General features: G+C 33.5%; 1 protein-coding gene across 1 annotated transcript in view; it reads left to right on the top strand.

The window, feature by feature from the left end:
- LOC149480639 (uncharacterized) overlaps positions 1-18029 on the top strand; it is a 52284-nt gene that overhangs the window by 18631 nt on the left and 15624 nt on the right. The window contains exons 9-30 of the mRNA XM_089706880.1: positions 3423-3518; positions 3980-4209; positions 4623-4830; positions 6434-6526; positions 7157-7386; positions 7962-8160; positions 8526-8621; positions 8954-9180; positions 9709-9928; positions 10194-10289; positions 10667-10896; positions 11271-11490; positions 11851-11943; positions 12263-12492; positions 12853-13054; positions 13585-13674; positions 14070-14299; positions 14767-15064; positions 15470-15699; positions 16144-16360; positions 17025-17117; positions 17420-17649. Coding sequence (XP_089563006.1) covers positions 3423-3518; positions 3980-4209; positions 4623-4830; positions 6434-6526; positions 7157-7386; positions 7962-8160; positions 8526-8621; positions 8954-9180; positions 9709-9928; positions 10194-10289; positions 10667-10896; positions 11271-11490; positions 11851-11943; positions 12263-12492; positions 12853-13054; positions 13585-13674; positions 14070-14299; positions 14767-15064; positions 15470-15699; positions 16144-16360; positions 17025-17117; positions 17420-17649 — 4058 coding nt within the window. The remainder of the gene's footprint in view (positions 1-3422; positions 3519-3979; positions 4210-4622; positions 4831-6433; positions 6527-7156; positions 7387-7961; positions 8161-8525; positions 8622-8953; positions 9181-9708; positions 9929-10193; positions 10290-10666; positions 10897-11270; positions 11491-11850; positions 11944-12262; positions 12493-12852; positions 13055-13584; positions 13675-14069; positions 14300-14766; positions 15065-15469; positions 15700-16143; positions 16361-17024; positions 17118-17419; positions 17650-18029) is intronic.

The following is an 18029-nucleotide window of genomic DNA, read 5'->3' as shown; positions in this document are numbered from 1 at the left end:
TCAGGGCCATTTCAGAACTTTTTTATACCATTTCTTGAACCTTAGGTCACACTATGATAGTATGATAAAAATGTTTTTTATTAGATAACTTAGAAAGATACCCTGTATACGATAGCGTACCTAATGTTACAATTTCATAATATATTTCCTATATAATAGGCATGACGAAAGATTTTGAAATCCTCTTCCATAATGTGCGCATACGTTTACTATACAAGAAAAACCCTTTATTTCGGTAATATACTTAAATTTAACGAAGATAAAAGCCATTTTTCAAAAAATATTTATTAACTGTGCTAAAACAGCTCGCAGGTGTCATGGCATAGGCGTGACGTCACTCTATAGTCTTCTCAACATAATCTTAGCAACGAAAATACATAATTACAAAACACACCTGACGTGAAGTTGTTTACCTAAGCGTGACGTCACGCGTGTTTCAGTCAAAATAGCCGACTGCAGAATTTCAATGTTTAATTTTATTGATAATCTCATTATGTAATCTTAATGTTTTAAATATTTCTAAGTCACTATTTTTAATTTATTTTTTTATATATTTTCCCTTAAAAACACTAATTCGTTATGCCTATTATTGGTAATAATCTAGATAACTGCATTTAAAACAATTGCATAAAGGTATTGTTTATTAGAACAATTTGGTATGATAAAAAGCAACGTTAATTTTACAGGAAATGTATTATTCAACAAAAAGTATTAATTGTAATTACTTTTATTCATGCATTCGTCATTATTATAAACAGTCTCGGCACGATATTCCACATTCCGATGGTATATAATGAAAACATATAACGTCTTGAATATTGCATGAATGAAAAATAATATTGTGCAATATTTTTATAGATGTCACATTAACGACGCCTTATTATATTCAGTTATATAGTTACTAGCTGTGCTCCACGGTTTCACCCGCATTGCTCCGCTCCTGTTGGTCTTAGCGTGATAATATATAGCCATTACTTTGTCGATAAATGGGCTATCTAACACCGAAAGAATTTTTCTAATCGGACCAGTAGTTCTTGAGATTAGCGCGTTCAAACAAACAAACTCTTCAGCTTTATAATATTAAGTATAGATTCCCGTTACCAATTGTTTTGCTCAGGTATAATGCGTCGTAGAGCAAAAAATAATAATTGAAGGAGCTTTTTCATATGATGCTTGTATTTCTTTTTTTTTAATACAGCCAGTACACTGCCAATCTAACCAGCCAGTTTTTAATTGAACAAAAAGTTTAGTTACATTAATCTCCATTGTCATTATGGAGCCATTTTATGCTTAAATTAGCTTCTGCTGTATGTTTTGTATGTTCCAGACTCCTATCAAGGATCGGTGAAAATACAATAATTTCATAAGTGTATCTCTTCAAAGCGTGTTCTACTGTGACTATATTTATATTATTAGTTTAAAACATTTTTAAATTAAACTTAATCGTATAGAGACTGCTCTATACTGGTAATTGTGTGTTAAAATATCGATTATTTGATATGAGAGGAAATATGATTGATTGGCACTAATAAATGTCAATTGATAAGAGTCAAATTGTTAATGTAAATAATTTTATTTTATGAAGACCTATGCTCTAGGGTCCGTGATATCTTAAAGAAGTATTAATTCCCGCGTGGGAAAGGGATGGCGCTAGATGATCTATATAGCTCTGTCATTCTTCCACACTGGAATTAAGACTTTGTGCTGGCTGCTTACACGTATCTATTTGGGAGACGTCATTTCTGTTATGTAGGTTTTAGTGACTGAATTCTGACACGGCACTTTAAGCCATGTTTCTGTTTCTTTGAAGTAATTTGGATTCTTTGCTTTCTATACTTGTGAGAAGCCTAAAGAAAACAACGCAAAATTAGTTGAAAAAGTTTTGAACATCGAATTTTTATTTTTACAAAAGAAACATACAAACATCATATATCATTATAAATGTCATACACGTGTATTTTTTAAATGAAACTCGATCGTTTTGAAACGCAATAATTTAAATTAAAACGTATATGAAAATCATAAATAATATTATTATACTATTCTCAACCTTGTGTACGATAATCCTATCCTATAAAGAATGCATTTACGTTGTTTCGCATATTGAAAAAAAAAACAAAATTATAATATTATTTGCATATTATTAAGTTTTGCAATTAAAATAAATAAAGTCTACTGCGCACAAATTTTTATTCAAATAATAATAGTGGGTTCAATCCCGGATATCTTCTATGTCGAAGCCGCGGGCGGAAAGCTAGTAAATAATCCATACTAATATTATAAATGCGTAAGTAACTCTGTCTGTCTGTCTGTTACCCAATCACGCCTAAACTACTGAACCAATTTTCATAACATTTGGTATGGAGATATTGTGATACCCGAGAAAGGACATAGGCTACTTTTTATCCCGGGAAAATGACGCAATCCCGGAAATCCCACGGGAACGGGAACTATGCGGGTTTTTCTTTGACTGCGCGGGCGAAGCCGCGGGCGGAAACCTAGTATATAATAAAGAGATGTATCTCTTGAACCTCTATATGTCTATAAAACTACATATTTACGTTTTCTCTACATAAGAACCATCCTCGTACTTCAAGGAATATAATAAAAAAAGAATTATAGAAATCGGTTCAGCCGTTCACACGTGATGCCGTGACAACGCGAAACGGGTTTCATTTTTATACATATAGATTATTTTGTTATATAAAGTAGTCTCTATAATAGAACCTACAATTATTAGACATGACTTCAACAAATATGTATTACAAAATAAGCTTTTTGTTTCGATTTTACTGAGCAATGAACGTGGGTGCATTGTTTATATTTTGTGCGAGTCTATGAGTCATAATTATGTCCTAAACACAGAGTCTTAAATGTGATTGAGTAATAATATATCTTAAATCTTGGATAAATTTACACCACATAAATTGATAATAATGTATATATTATGTACTCGCCTCGAGAAACGCTCCTACGTAGGTACCTACTATAAATTAGTTGTCTATACCTAACTAGCTGTGCTCCGCGGTTTTACCAGCAGTGCTCCGCTCCTGTTGGTCTTAGCGAGATGATATATAGCTATACCTTCCTCGATATCACATAACACTGAAATAATTTTTCGAATCGGATCGCGCTAATTCCTGAGATTAGCGCGTTCTAACAAACAAACTCTTCAGTTTTATAATCTTATATATAAAAATGAATCGAAAAATGTGTTGGTAAGCGCATAACTCGAGAACGGCTGAACCGATTTCGATAATTCTTTTTTTATTATATTCCTTGAAGTATGAGGATGGTTTTTATGTAGAGAAAACGTAAACATGTACCACGGGCGAAGCCGGGACGGACCGCTAGTATTAGTATAGATATGCAAAACGGTAAATGGTGCTTTAAACTATCCTAAAAATGTACTCTATTTTCAGTTACAATCTCAACAAACTACTGGGTACTGGCTACGGACTACATCTCATATGCTCTCGTGTACTCCTGTAGCAATATCAACAGTAATCAAAGAATGGGTAAGATAGACGCTACAAAGGTCTCTCCTTGCTTAGAAATAATATTAACTGGAAATTTCAGCATTAACAGTTATTTTTAGTAAGTTCTGTTGACTTTGCTCGGTCAAGACTTTTATTGAATCTCCGCTGTGAATTTGCCGTCTGAACCATGCTAAGCATTTAAAATGGCTGTCAAAACTGAACTCAACTTTCGCTGTTAACAATGTGTAGAAATTGTATTTAAAATCTACTAAATCTGCCTAATATACGCTACTGACTACACTCAACTTTTGTTCAATTTATATTTTAACGGTATTTTTCAGATTGTTATAATTTATCAAGAGTATTTTAACAAACATAAATGCTTTGCATAAACTACTTCGGCAATAATATCTAATTATTATCAAGAAAAACGTTTAAATTTTATCCATTTTAATTCAGTATAACTTTAACTATGGAATAAATACTACTTCTAATTCCAGTGTTCGCTTGGAAGTTAAGTCGTACCAAGGAACTACCCGTAAACGCTAGCACTGTTTTCGAACAAACCATAAGAGATATACCCGTAATGGACGAAAGGTACTTCCAAAAAAACGACCAAAGTGACGCTGCATGCTTCTACTATCCAGAACCGAAGGAAAATGTTCCTGTAGTCTTCAGAGGACAATGTGATGACAGCATTAGTGCAATAAACAACTTTAATGCTAACTCAGTAAGAGATAAATTGGATTAAATTGCTTGACTGATACAAAGTATGCATGTTTTTTAGAAGTACAGTGAATGACAATGGTGTTTGTAACACTATTTTATTCGTTAACAGGCTGAACTGAACTTTATGGCTTTAAATTTATTGGCTTTGTTTTCATCTGGATTAACATCTAACACCCAGAATATCAATAATCAATTGTTAAAAGATATGGCTTCATCTGTAAGAACGACATGTCCGATCTTCATCAGACGAAAACAATGTTTATAAATTTAAAGGCTTAAATTTATAAACATTGTTTTCGTCTCCATTAACATCAGCCTTCCTTATTTTAAAACCTCAACCTTATTATCCTGCCATTGCCTACATTTCCCAAATATTCCACAAAAATAACTTCTATTTCAAATCTTAATTTCTAGTTCATCGGCACATGGTACGAAATCCAAGCGTACCCGAAAGACAACCAGCCTGGCCAATGTATCAGCCACGAATATTCTCTAACAAACAACGTATTAGAGATCAAATCTTCAAGTGTTAATGATCAGTTCTTAATAACATCAAATAGTACAGTGGCTGTTAATGGAACAGATGGACGACTTACCATAACTATTCCTGCTGATGGTTCAGGTATATATTTTGAACAAATTGATTAAAGAACAAAATATCAAAGACATAATATGTATTATGCTCATACACTTTGCTTCAGTATGGATTTAATCTTTGTATGTAATTCATTACTAAATTTGTTAGAAATTTACAAATACAATAGAGTAATAAACACACAGACACTAGAATAAAACTTCAAAATCATAATCATAGCACCTTTATACAGAGTTCTGCTAAGTCAAAATAACTTTCCTTAAAAACATTGACTACAAAGTTTCATACATGCATACACAGTACACACAGAGCGTAGATTATTATCGGGTTCAGGAACCTGAACAAAACAAGAAAAATTCTCTAGAATCTAGATGGTGGATAACTTTTAGGCATTTGTGTACAGTAATTTTAAATTGCTTATAATATGTGCTTGTAATATGTATATTATTACATAGTATAAAACAAAGTCACTTTCCACCGTCTATGTGTCTGTATCTTTTAAACTACGCAACAGATTTGATGGTTTTTTTTAAATGGTAGAGTAATTCAAGAGGAAGGTTTTAGTATATCATTTGACAAGTTTCCTACAAAGCGGGCGAAACCGCGAGCGGAAAGCTAGCTATAACAAACTAAGTCCATTAATTAATGGTATAAATAAAAACCTAATACATAAACAGGACAGAAGTAATATCCTACATCTTTATTAGCATCCAATTTAAGAAAAGCATGCGTTTTATTGAGTATTAAGATTGTTTTTATGTTCATCCACACATGGTCACATGTACTTGACCGATCATGCAAATGAATGATACAATCACGCATGCCCATATTGGTGTTCCAACATTGCGATCGTGATTAACAGTGTTGCTATGAGAATATTATTATAGTGGAAGACAAAAAAAATCTGTGCGTGTACTAGTGTACACACGTAAGAAGTGAAACTTCTTTATGACCTTATTTTTCAAAAAATAATTTACTATATGCAACTTTACAGAAATAGGTCAATCACGCGTGGTAGGGATAAAAACAAGATGGCGCGTAACGGAAAAAAGTCACGCGTAACGAAAAAATGTTACACAAAATTTTTTTCCAACCCCGATATAGAAGTTTCACATCAATAAAAATGTGGAAGTAAAAAGTGAAGACAAGTAAAGTAGAGACTTAGAGGAAATATTATGTTTTTGGTCAGCCATTTAGAAAGTTAATACATGGTTAAATCTAATAATATAATAATCGGATATTCTTTTCTTGATAACATTTAACGAAGAATTTAAAAGAATTGTGCTGTTAAAAACAATCTGAAAAACAGTAAAGAAAAAAAAATTGAGTCAAGAATATAATTCACAACCAGTTATCTATATTTCTAATGCCTCAGTTGTTGGCTTTTTATTTTTTTGACGTGACAACGTCTTATAATTCGATAGAGCCGGCTGCACGCACGAAAAAACATGACTCATGCGGCGTTACCTCGCTCTGAGGCGTTCCATGTAAGGCTTGAAGTGCGAGCGAGAGCGCGGAACGAGCGACAAAGAAGCACAATCGGACGTTGTCACGTTCAACTATCGTCAGTAAACCGACTTTACAGACAACCAATTTTTTATGTTACTTAATGTTAAACTTTAATTTTCAGTGATTACAATTCCCTTTTGGATACTCAGCGTGAACTATCAGGACTATGCCCTTGCATACAGCTGCGTGAATCTAGACTCACAAACAAGAGCAGGTAATTCATAATTTTCTAACAGATTTTAATCGTCTTTTTTAATGCATATTTCTTTTTCAAAAATGTCTGTATAGTATTTTTTTGTTTGATCTTACGCACTCGCGTAATAAATACTAAAAAATAATTGTATTTTTTTGTATTTAATACTTACTCATTAAAAATCATGTGCGAAAATGTCTCTTTTAAAGATAGGTAGCGTTAATATTTAAATTTTAAATCCCCGCTACATGCGGTTTTTGCAAAAATAAGTAATACATCTTTACAATATTCATACATAATATGATTTCGTGTTCCCTATAAATTTGTACTAAAAATAATTCCAGGGCAATGAGCCATGTTTTCGCTGTGGTACAAGTCAAAAAATGCTATGACCATTTAAAAATGATAATTAAAAAAAATTTTGTGTGGTTTTATGAAACCACGGTAAAAGTGAAACTTTCCGAACACTGCTTTATACCTACTCGGCAGCCGACCGTCACGCGACATGCGCTACACAGACCAAAAAGTTTGAGACGATGTAATAAAAGTTTCACTTTAAAAAGGCTTGTCTACAGAAACTATCTGATTTCATAGCAGAAGATCGTCTAAAAGAAGATATATTAAATTACCCTAACCATTTTTTCTAAACAGTTTACAGTTGGAAACTAAGCCGCACCAATCAGCTATCACCAGCCGCCATTACTGCAATAGATAACGCTATTTCTAATATAGATGTATTGGATCAAAGATATTATGAAAACATCGACCAATCTGCTGATGCTTGTTTCTATTTACCTGAACTGGGTCCTGGCGAACCAGTTATACTGAATGGTCAATGTGATACGACTATCCAGCCAGTGCAAAATTTCAACGCTTCTAATGTAAGTAATTTATTGGCTGATAGCCAATTCACTTTAGAACAAGTTCAAAAGATACTCAAAAGTTCATAAATTCTGATAATATCAGAATTTATTATGAACAAAACAATTTATGTTCTGTTTAGATTTTTAAGCTCTAAATCCTATTATTTTTGTAGTTTATATAGGTATATGTTAAAGAACAAAATTACTTGTCCTGTCTGTCTGTCTGTTTGCGATAAACTCAAAAACTAATGCGAGTTTCAATTTATTTTCACAAATGGATAGCATGCGTTTGCATTCTCAAGAAAGTAAGAGATGCTTTGCATATAAAATGTATAGTTTGCATTCAATATTTTGAGTTTGAGTTTAAATACTTTTCGATAACGTGGACGAAGCTGCGTTATCGGAAAGTTAGGAAGACTAGGAAAGAATATAGAGTTTTGACTTACCTTTCAGAATTCAGCGCATAATCATCTACGAGTCTATCCCCTGAACACAAAAACTAGTTCTTAATACCAAAATTCCTTTATATAATATGTACCATAATATTTTGGAAAATAAAACTATTCTTATCTTATCAATTATCTGTTTTCTAGTACCAAGGACGTTGGCGTCTCATCGAAAGCTATCCCAGCGAGTTCCAAACTGGCACTTGCAATGAAGCCAGATACACTCCCGTTAGTGGGAACATTATAGAAGTCGTCAACTCGCAAGTGATCAACGCGTCACTAGCTTCTATCACTGGCTCAGCTACTGTGGATAGTGCTGGAAGGATCACTGTCACTTTCCCGTCGGGTAAGTAAACTATCTCGTCTAATAACTAGACAGTTTTTGAGAATAGAAAAAATTACATCTCCAGGCGGGATTCGAACCCTTGTCTTTGTTTTTCGCTTCGTGATCCTAATAAAGGTTAAAAATTGGTTAAAAGTTTCTCATTTATAGAGCATTTGAATTAGTTTTTAAAAAGGTGGAGTTTTTCAAGTAGACAGGGTAAACCTATTGTGATTACTCTTAAAATTTGAAAGCTAGTTGATTTAGTTTTTTTTTTTAATTATTTCGTTTGTTTATCGGGGTAATCTCTGGAACAGTTTTACCTATTTTTATTTGAATAATAAATTATTTTTATGCATATATTTAATGATAAACAAATTTTATTTTAGCATCCTCATCATCACAGCTCCTAGTATTGGATACAGACTACACAACCTACTCTTTAGTATACAGCTGCGAAAACCTTTCAAGTAACACACGCAGAGGTAAGTTTGTATTACGCCCTCATTTAACTAGAAAATTATCAAGTCTATAATTATAGGAAATTTTAAATAGTTCTATATGAAAATGTAGTTCGCCTATTACTTGAGCAGTCTTAACAAAAGTATTTGCTATGAATTCGAATTGAATACTTGCAAAAATTGAATCTTAAATTATTCGTTTTTAATTAAAATAATTGTATTTAGGAATCGCGTTTTGAATTTGAATGGATTTATTAATATCTGCGTACACATACATACACAGTAAAACATATAAATTATGATTAGAGTCACGCTTGGTTTTTTCAATACTAAGTAATCATAATTTTTATTTCCAGTATGGAGTTGGAAAATGAGTCGATCAAGAAATCTCACGGAAACAGCAGAAGCCAATATAAACAGAGTTATAAATAACATCCAAGTATTGAACAATAGATATTTCTATAGAGTGGACCAAAGTGACGAAGGTTGTTTCTACTATCCTTTGCCTGGATCTGGTCCAGTTGTGTTCCGTGGTCAATGTGATGTGAACATTCCTGTGATTATGAACTTTAATGCTAGTGCTGTAAGTATCAAAATCTTTTAAATGTGATAGCTGGGTTGGAGAAGTATGTTTTTTGGTTAATTTCAGAAAGCTATCAGAAATTAGGGAAAAATATTTGTCTATTTATAGATTCAAGTGGCATGCTTTCAAGAAAACTAAAGTTTTTGGTAAATTCTTCAAATCAATCAGAAATAAGATAAATTTAAATCTTTTCTTCTAGATTAATATCTCTCAATCCGTTATTCTCTACAATTGTTTGGCTATAATAAATGTAACTCAATATTGTAGTTTTAATAAAAAGACATTATTTTTGATTTGCTAGAAATACAGATAATCAGAAACACTACTCACTACATTTTTACATGCAATTCATTCATTCGTCTCTGTAGAAGCTTCTTCCAAAATGGTCGTAAATAATTTCTTTCCACATGATCATCCAAAAGCTTAACTAAAAGTCTATCTGAATACTAAAATGCTTCAGTTAAATTTTTCTAAATTTCCTTCTAAAAGCTGAAAAATTGCTTGAATTTGATTTTTCTAAATTTCCAGTATCTCGGGCTATGGCATACAATCGAATCCTACCCATCAATCTTCCAAGGAGGATCTTGCAATAACGCCTTCTATTCCCCCGGCACTACAAGTGCTGTAGATGTATATAACACTCAGGTTGTTAATGAAAGTCTAGATGAAATATATGGAACTGCTGATTTATTATCAGCTGATGGTTCTGGAAAACTTGTGGTCAGCTTCCCCATTGAGGGTACTAATTGTGAGTATATTGATATCTTACATTTTCATAAGCAGCATTTCAGTTGTACATAAAACTTTACTTTTTCATAAGCTATTGTACATACATACCCCAAAATTAGCTTAACAGCTTTAAATAAAAAATATTTAAACACCGAATAATATCTTAAAATAGGTATATAAAACGGGTTGGATTTGAAATAGTGGCAAAATGATCAAAATGTTCAATAGAATGTTGATGAAACTAATAATACGTACATAATTTTAAGCACTTAATTTTCTTTCAGTGACTACTTTCTCCGATTACTGGATTTTGGCTACTGATTACGAATCGTATGCTCTCGTATACTCATGTGCTAATATTGACGATGAGACCAGACAAGGTAAGTGTTCTTCTATAAATAACTACTGTGGTAAGACACATTTCCCGATACCGTGGGATTTTCGGGATAAAACCTACCCTATTTTCTTTCACCAAATTTCATCCTAAACCGTGAAAAAGAGAAAGAAAGACACATAAATATTCTCGCATTTATTATTATTAGTGAGGAATATTTCGATATGTAAATCTGTCCTAATCAAAAAATAAAAAGATAATAAATGAAGAAGATAATATAATTTGACTCCAGAAAATGTATAAAGAAGTATTACATAATTTATGATTCTCCTCCTGGACTTGGAGGAGAATCAAATACGATTAAAAGTTTCAACATAATACAAGTATCCCGCAATATGTAAAGGTTATTTATTTATATTACAGTATGGAGCTGGAAGCTTAGCAGAAACAAAACTTTAACAACACCAGCTTCAGACGTTATGGACAATATCATTAAAGATATCCCAGTTCTCGACCAAAGGTATTATGCGGAAAATGACCAAAGTCCAGAAGGTTGTTTCTACTATCCCGAACCAAAACCGGGAGTTGTTGTGGAATTCCCTGGACAATGTGATGAGAGTATACAAGCAGTTGCTAATTTTAATTTAACAGGCGTAAGTACTGTCTTTTGTGACTTTTGATACAGGAAGATACAGATTCGTTAAGATTATTTAGTTTAAAAAGCAAATGGTGGAAATGTACCAAAATAAATGAAATAATTTAGGTTATGTATTTTGGCTGTAGTATATAGGCTTCCTTACTGGCAAACTGATAGAAGACAATAAAAGAAATTGATTCCAAACCATTTTTTGCCTTTTTGAATATGTAAAATAAGTTTTCCTTCCTACCTTTCGATATAAAAAATAGTTGTCTTGAAAGGAAAACTATCAAAAAAGTTAAAGAAACCTGTTTAATTGTTGCATCAATTATAATATATTATTTAGGTATACTAATTGTTAGTTTAAAGTGTTATAATTGTTTTTTCTAGTTCCAAGGCACCTGGTACGAAGTACAGGCTTATCCAAAGGAACAACAAACTGGTCAATGTATCAACCATGAATATAGTCTCTCTGGAACAAATAGTTTATCTCTGATTTCCTCTTATGTTATAAATCAATTGTTGGAATCGAGTTCCAGCCAAGTGACTTTCACATCAGCCCAGGATACAAGTGGAAAACTTACAGTCACTATGAATTCTGGAGGATCAGGTATGATGTTTTTAATATATACAATTGAAGAAGTTCTGTTCAGTTATTGAAATTTCTTCTTTTTATCGATAAGAAAATGACTGTGATAAGACATTTTAAAAGACTTGAAAAAAGTTGATCAAGAGGCGGGATTCGAACCCGCGTCTTTCACCTACAGTGATAAGGCTACCAACAGTTACGAATAATGCATAAATTTGGATCTATAACGTTTACGATTGGATTTATTTACTTTTTTAGATAATTCCTTTTAATTTAATTGAAATAAATTATACTTGATGTACCATTAAAACAATTCGTCAACCGAAGTATAATATTTTCACTAACTTCAACTTCTGCTATAATGTATTATTTCTCTTTCAGTTATCAGTTTTCCATTTTGGATTTTAAGCACGGATTACAAAGACTATGCGTTGGCGTATTCATGCATCAATGTTAATGAGGATTTCAGAAGAGGTGAGATTTTGAAAATTCCCTTATAAAAGAGTATAATACATTTTTTAATCTGGTTTGTATTCAATTATTTGATTCACATAACCTTAGTTGAAACATTCCAAGCTGTGTTCAACTATTTCATTTTGCAACATTTTTAAGCTATTGCATAGCTTCTATCGCGGGCCTTGAGCGCGGGGATCGAATCCAGAAATTGCGTAACGAAAAACCTCACGCTCCACTCGTGTGGCTTGAAGGCATAGCATGCAATAAATAGCTTTACCGCGGCTGTCCCCGATTGCCACACGTCTTTTTTTATATTTTATATTTTCTTCATTTATAGTATTCAGTTGGAAGCTTAGCAGAACACAGAGTTTATCTGCACCAGCAAACACAGCTATTACCAACGCCATATCAAATATAACAGTTCTCAACGAAAGATACTATGAAGCTATCAACCAATCTGACTCAGCTTGTTTCCATTTACCAAAACTGACTCTGAACGAGCCTGTGATTTTCCCTGGACAGTGTGACCCTAATATTGCTGTTGTTCAGAACTTTAACGTCAGCAGAGTAAGTAGGATTAACCAATATACTATGACATAGATAATATTATAATACTATAGTAGCATTTAAGCTTAGCATTTAAGTATTATACTACTATAGAATCAGTTTAATTAATTCTATGGATAAGTTTCATTAACGAAATAATAAATAATAGACTAGTTGCCCGACAAACATCGGTCATGTTTCCATGTTTTCTGATAGTTATATTTTCTGAAAACTTGAGGTTTTTATTGACCTTTTCAATGACCATCTAGATTAATACAGTAAGAAATTAAATCAGTAAAATACCACAGTTTTTCGTTCAAAGTTTTTTTATGTGGTTCAAATTTTAAATGGTCATTCTTACATGTAAATATTTAATTACAGTACTTAGGTGAATGGCGTATGATATCCACATATTACGCTGAACAACAAATGGGAGGTTGTAATCGAGCCGAGTACACATTAAATGGCGGTGTTGTACAATTAAAGAATAGCCAAGTTATTAATGAAGCCCTGAACTATGTCACTGGTACAGTTCAGGCTTCAAGTGATGGTAGTGCAAAACTTCAAGTACAAATTGGAACCAGTAAGTAATTACTACACTTTATTGTAATACAGTCATTAAATAACAAGAAACAATAAAAAGAAAATATGGTACTAGAAAGATGTAGTACAATTGGCGGCCTTATCACTAAGCAGTGATCTCTGCCAGGCAACCAAGCGGCAAAAAAGCGAAATATTTAGAATTGTGATACACAGGAAGATAAAACCGAAAGAATAGAATAAATTCGATTGCTCTGGATGTATCAGAGCCGAGTGGTCAGGCGTTGCCTCGGAATGGCGGAAGACGTAGGTTCGAATCCTGCTGAGTGATCGAATTGTTTTTATTATTTAAAATAATAAGTATTAGATAACAAAAATAAATAATAAGTATTAAATAGAAGATAACTGGTTCTAGATGTACCATTTATTAGACTATTTTAATGATCAAAAATAGTACCTTCAATCCGGACTTTAAGGTTTATTTCTCTTGAAACAATATTTTAGACATAAAATAAGAACCCTTTTAACACAACATACCTCAATCAAACTTTAATTATATTCTTAATGTTTTAGATACTGCAAGCCTTTGGATCCTGGACACAGACTACGATAACTACGCCATTGCGTATAGCTGTAATAACTTGGCAAACAACCAACGCCGAGGTAATTTTATTTATTCTATAATATAATTTCTTTCACGTTTTATTTACGAATACTTGGACTATAGAAAAGTAATGTTCCGAAAGAGAAATAACTTTTTTATCTTGTATAATGCCATAAAAAAGTAGGTAGGTAAATTATGTATGTGTTATCAGTTCTGAAATTGGTTTAAGATGTGTTGATAAGATATAATGCTATGGAACAGCCAAAACTTCAGTTCCGCAAAGTCCTAGTAACAAATACCACCAAATGTTATCCTTAAAATCGTTATCTGTGTTTTCTTTGGATTTATGACGTCTTGGGTGAAGTGTATCAAATCCGAATCGATTGAATGTTCTTAACAGGCAAGAAGATGAAAAATTATTTATTTTCTTTAATGTATCCTTGTTCGTTCCCAGTATTTAGCTGGATCCTCAGCAGAACGTCAGCACTCCCTGCTGCTGTAGTCCCTAATGTCAACAGAGTGATTGACAGTATCGATGTTTTGAATAACCAATACTATCAAAATGTGGACCAATCAGACGCCGCTTGCTTTTATTACCCTGATCCTCAAGAAAACACTCCAGTTATCTTCAGAGGACAATGCGATGAAAATATAACTGTTGTCACGAACTTCAATATAGTAGCGGTAAATATATTGAGTGAAAATGATATAAATAAAATAATTTAAATGAATTTGTTTAATAATAATTACATTCTGAGTTTGCGTTTGGAATATTTGACCTACAACGAACATTGTCCTTATGGTTCTCCTGAGCTTACGTGTTCTTACAAATAGTAGATACTAGCGGTCCGCCCCGGCTTCGCCCGTGGTACCTACATGTTTAAACTATCCTATCTCTCAAGTTGGATCGAACTCCACATGGTGTGCGAATTTTATTATAATCGGTTAACTAAGTGGTTTAGGAGTCCATTGAGGACAAACACTGTGACACGAGATTTATATATATTAAGATATTAATATAGATGTTTTAACAAAAGATAAAGCGCCCCTTGTCAATGAAATAATTTCAAATTTTTGTTACTCTTAGAAAAAAATGTATTAAACCAATAGATTATGCAATGTAACCTGACTAACACGTATTATTTTTTCAGTACATGGGAGAGTGGTATGACGTTTCCTCATACCCTACTTCCTTCCAATCCGGTACTTGTAACACTGCCCAATACACGCTCCGTGGTAGCGAAGTCGATGTTCTAAACACTGAAGTGAGAAACGAGACATTATCTTCAGCTACTGCAATTGGAACATTCGCTGGAGCAACAAATGTCGCTAAACTGTTGGTCGACTTTGGATCAGGAAGAGTTACCGACTATTGGGTGCTCGCTACAGATTACAACTCCTATGCTTTAGTCTACACCTGCAGAAATATCGACAGCGAACATAGACAAGGTATGAAACACGTACTAATTAAGGACTTCGAACTTATCAATTACTAGCTGCGCTCCGCGGTTTCACCCACTTTTTTACGAAAAGAATAATCCTGATTAAAATTATACGTTCCAAACTATATGACTGATACTACTTTTAACTTATCATTTACTAGCTGCGCTCCGCGGTTTCACCCGCTTGGCTCCACTCCTGTTGGTCTTAGCGTGGTGATATATAGCCTTATAGCCTTCCTCGACGAATAGGCTATCTAACACAGGAAGAATTTTTCAAATTGGACCAGTAGTTCCTGAGATTAGCGCGTTCAAACAAACAAACTCTTCAGCTTTATAATGTTATAGTATAGATTAAATAATTGAAACTATCTGTTCCAAACTATGTGATGGATTCTACATTTTTTTTTTACAGTGGGATCCTGGAAACTAAGTAGATCAAGACAGTTGGAAGCAGCTGCTGTAACCGCTATTAACAACGCAATGGCGAACGTACCAGTGCTTTCTGAACAGTATTTTATTCCTAGAGACCACAGTAGTACAGGATGTTTCTACTATCCAGAGCCAGAAACTGGTTCTCCTGTTATTTTCCCAGGACAATGTGATACAACCATCCAAGCTATGCCCAACTTCAACTTCGCAAATGTAAGCATGATCGCTCTATTAAAAAAGAACGTGTGATCTGAGCATACGTGTCAGAAGTGGAACTTCTTTGGCAAGATTTAAAGATACTAAAATCGTCGCCTTACTATATGACGTGACGGTATTGCTATGACGCGACCTTGAAATTTTACTCTCAATACGCCTAAAGAAGTTTCTCTTCAATAATATTTGTAAACGCGTTTCAACTGGTATGCAATTATATTAAACTAGCTTACCGCCCGCGGCTTCGCCCGCTTTGTCTCAAACCTAATAAATAATATACTAAAACCTTCCTCTTGTCTAATATACTAAATCATTCTATCTAATAAAAAAACCGCAACAAAATTGGTTGCGTAGTTTTCAAGATTTAAGCATACAAAGGACATAGGGACAGAGTAAGCGACTTTGTTTTATAATATGTAGTGATTATGATCAATATTATTTCAGTTCCAAGGACTTTGGCATGAAGTCTATAAATATCCCACAAGCCGTAATTACGGAAAATGTATAAACCAAGAATTCGGTGCTTTATCCGGGAACACAGTTAACATTGTATCAAGACATATACAGAATGAAACGTTATATGAAACCAGTAACACTGCTACAGTAAGCACTACTGATGGTAGTGGACGCTTAACAATCACTATTCCGAGTGCTAACGGACGTAAGTATTTAAAACTAGCTGCGCTTCGCGGATTCACCCGCGTGGCTCCGCTCATGTTGGCCTTACCGTGATGATATATAGCCTATAGCCTTCCTCGATGAATGGGCTATCTAACACCGAAAATTTTTTTCAAATCGGACCCGTAGTTCCCGAGATTAGCGCATACAAACACACAAACTCTTCAGCTTTATAATATTAGTATAGATTCGTTTATCGTCTTGTGTTATTCAAAGTTCTAATTCGTGTTGTTCAGTTTGTTGAACAAATGCTATGAACGATTTAGTTGTTACTAACAACTAATGACATATTAATTGAACTCATTTTGTCTAAGCTAAAGTTACGATGACCGCCTCCTTGGTACAGTGGTTGACGCGTGAGCGTAGCACCGAGGGGTCCTGGGTTCGATTCCCGGTGGAGACGAAGAAAAAAAATGTCTCGGTCTGGCAGGACACAGACGGCTGATCACCTACTTGTCCCTAAAGAAAATCGATCAGTGAAACAGATGTATAATGCATCTGCCCCTTACCCCACATGGGGACATGGGACTTCACTTTAAAAAGTGACGATAATTAAGTGTCTTGTTAACAAAACAAAGTTTAATTTGTAAAATATTACCAAAATTTATTGTGTGATTTATAAAATCTGATTTCTTTTTTTATTATAGCTGTAACGATTCCCTTCTGGATCCTAAGTACTGACTACGGAAATTATACCTTAGCGTATGGTTGTGTCAATATCAACTCGGAACAAAGAAGAGGTAAGTTTGAAAAATCTTCCTGATTTGTAATTTTTAACCAAATTTCGATGCACTTTTTATCTTCGTAATTTATAATTTAACTAGCTACTACCCGTGGTTTCATCCACGTTGCTCCGCTCCTGTTGGTCTAAGCCTATAGCCTTCCTCGAGAAATGGGCTATCTAACACTGGAAGAATTTTTCAAATCGGACCAGTAGTTCCTGAAATTAGTGCGTTCAAACAAACAAACAAACTCTTCAGATTTATAATATTAAGTATAGATTATAGATATAGATATGTATTTAATAAATTTTTCATTACAGTGTACAGTTGGATCTTAGGTCGAAGGAAATCCATACCTTCAACATCATTCCCCATTATCGAAGAGAAATTCAAAGAGATTCAAGTTCTGGACTACAGATACTATGATGATGTAGACCAATCGGACCTCGCATGTTTCTATTTGCCAGTTCTAACCCCCGAAGACCCTGTCATTTTCCCGGGACAATGTGACCAACATATCCAGGCAATTCCCAATTTTGACCCTGCAAGGGTAAGATTTTGGTGATATTTTGTTGGCTTTATTAATTTTACAACTATAGAAAACTTTACACTGAATATTAATTTAAAATAGACTTGGTGGATTTTGCCTTCGGATAAATTTATTTCCATAAATTTTTGTAGATGTAATAATTATATGTACATCAAGACGTAACTCAAATAGCGGATTCTTGTTTCTGTTGTGTATATTATTGAGGGGCTATTGATCTCGTACATTTTTTTTTAATGTTCTTATAGCCTAAACACTAAAAAAATGTGTGCGTGTACTAGTGTACACACGTAAGAAGTGAAACATCTTTATAACCTTATTTTTTCAAAAAATAATTTACTATATACAACTTTACAGAAATATGTCGAATCACGCGTGGTAGG

This window comes from Colias philodice, chromosome 18, assembly GCF_061535455.1.
Source record: "Colias philodice isolate Cphi_HAF_F1 chromosome 18, ilColPhil1 Martin Lab GWU primary, whole genome shotgun sequence".
NCBI lineage: Eukaryota > Metazoa > Arthropoda > Insecta > Lepidoptera > Pieridae > Colias > Colias philodice.
Note: the sequence above shows the minus strand (reverse complement) of the source record. Positions and strands in the feature narration are given on the sequence as shown.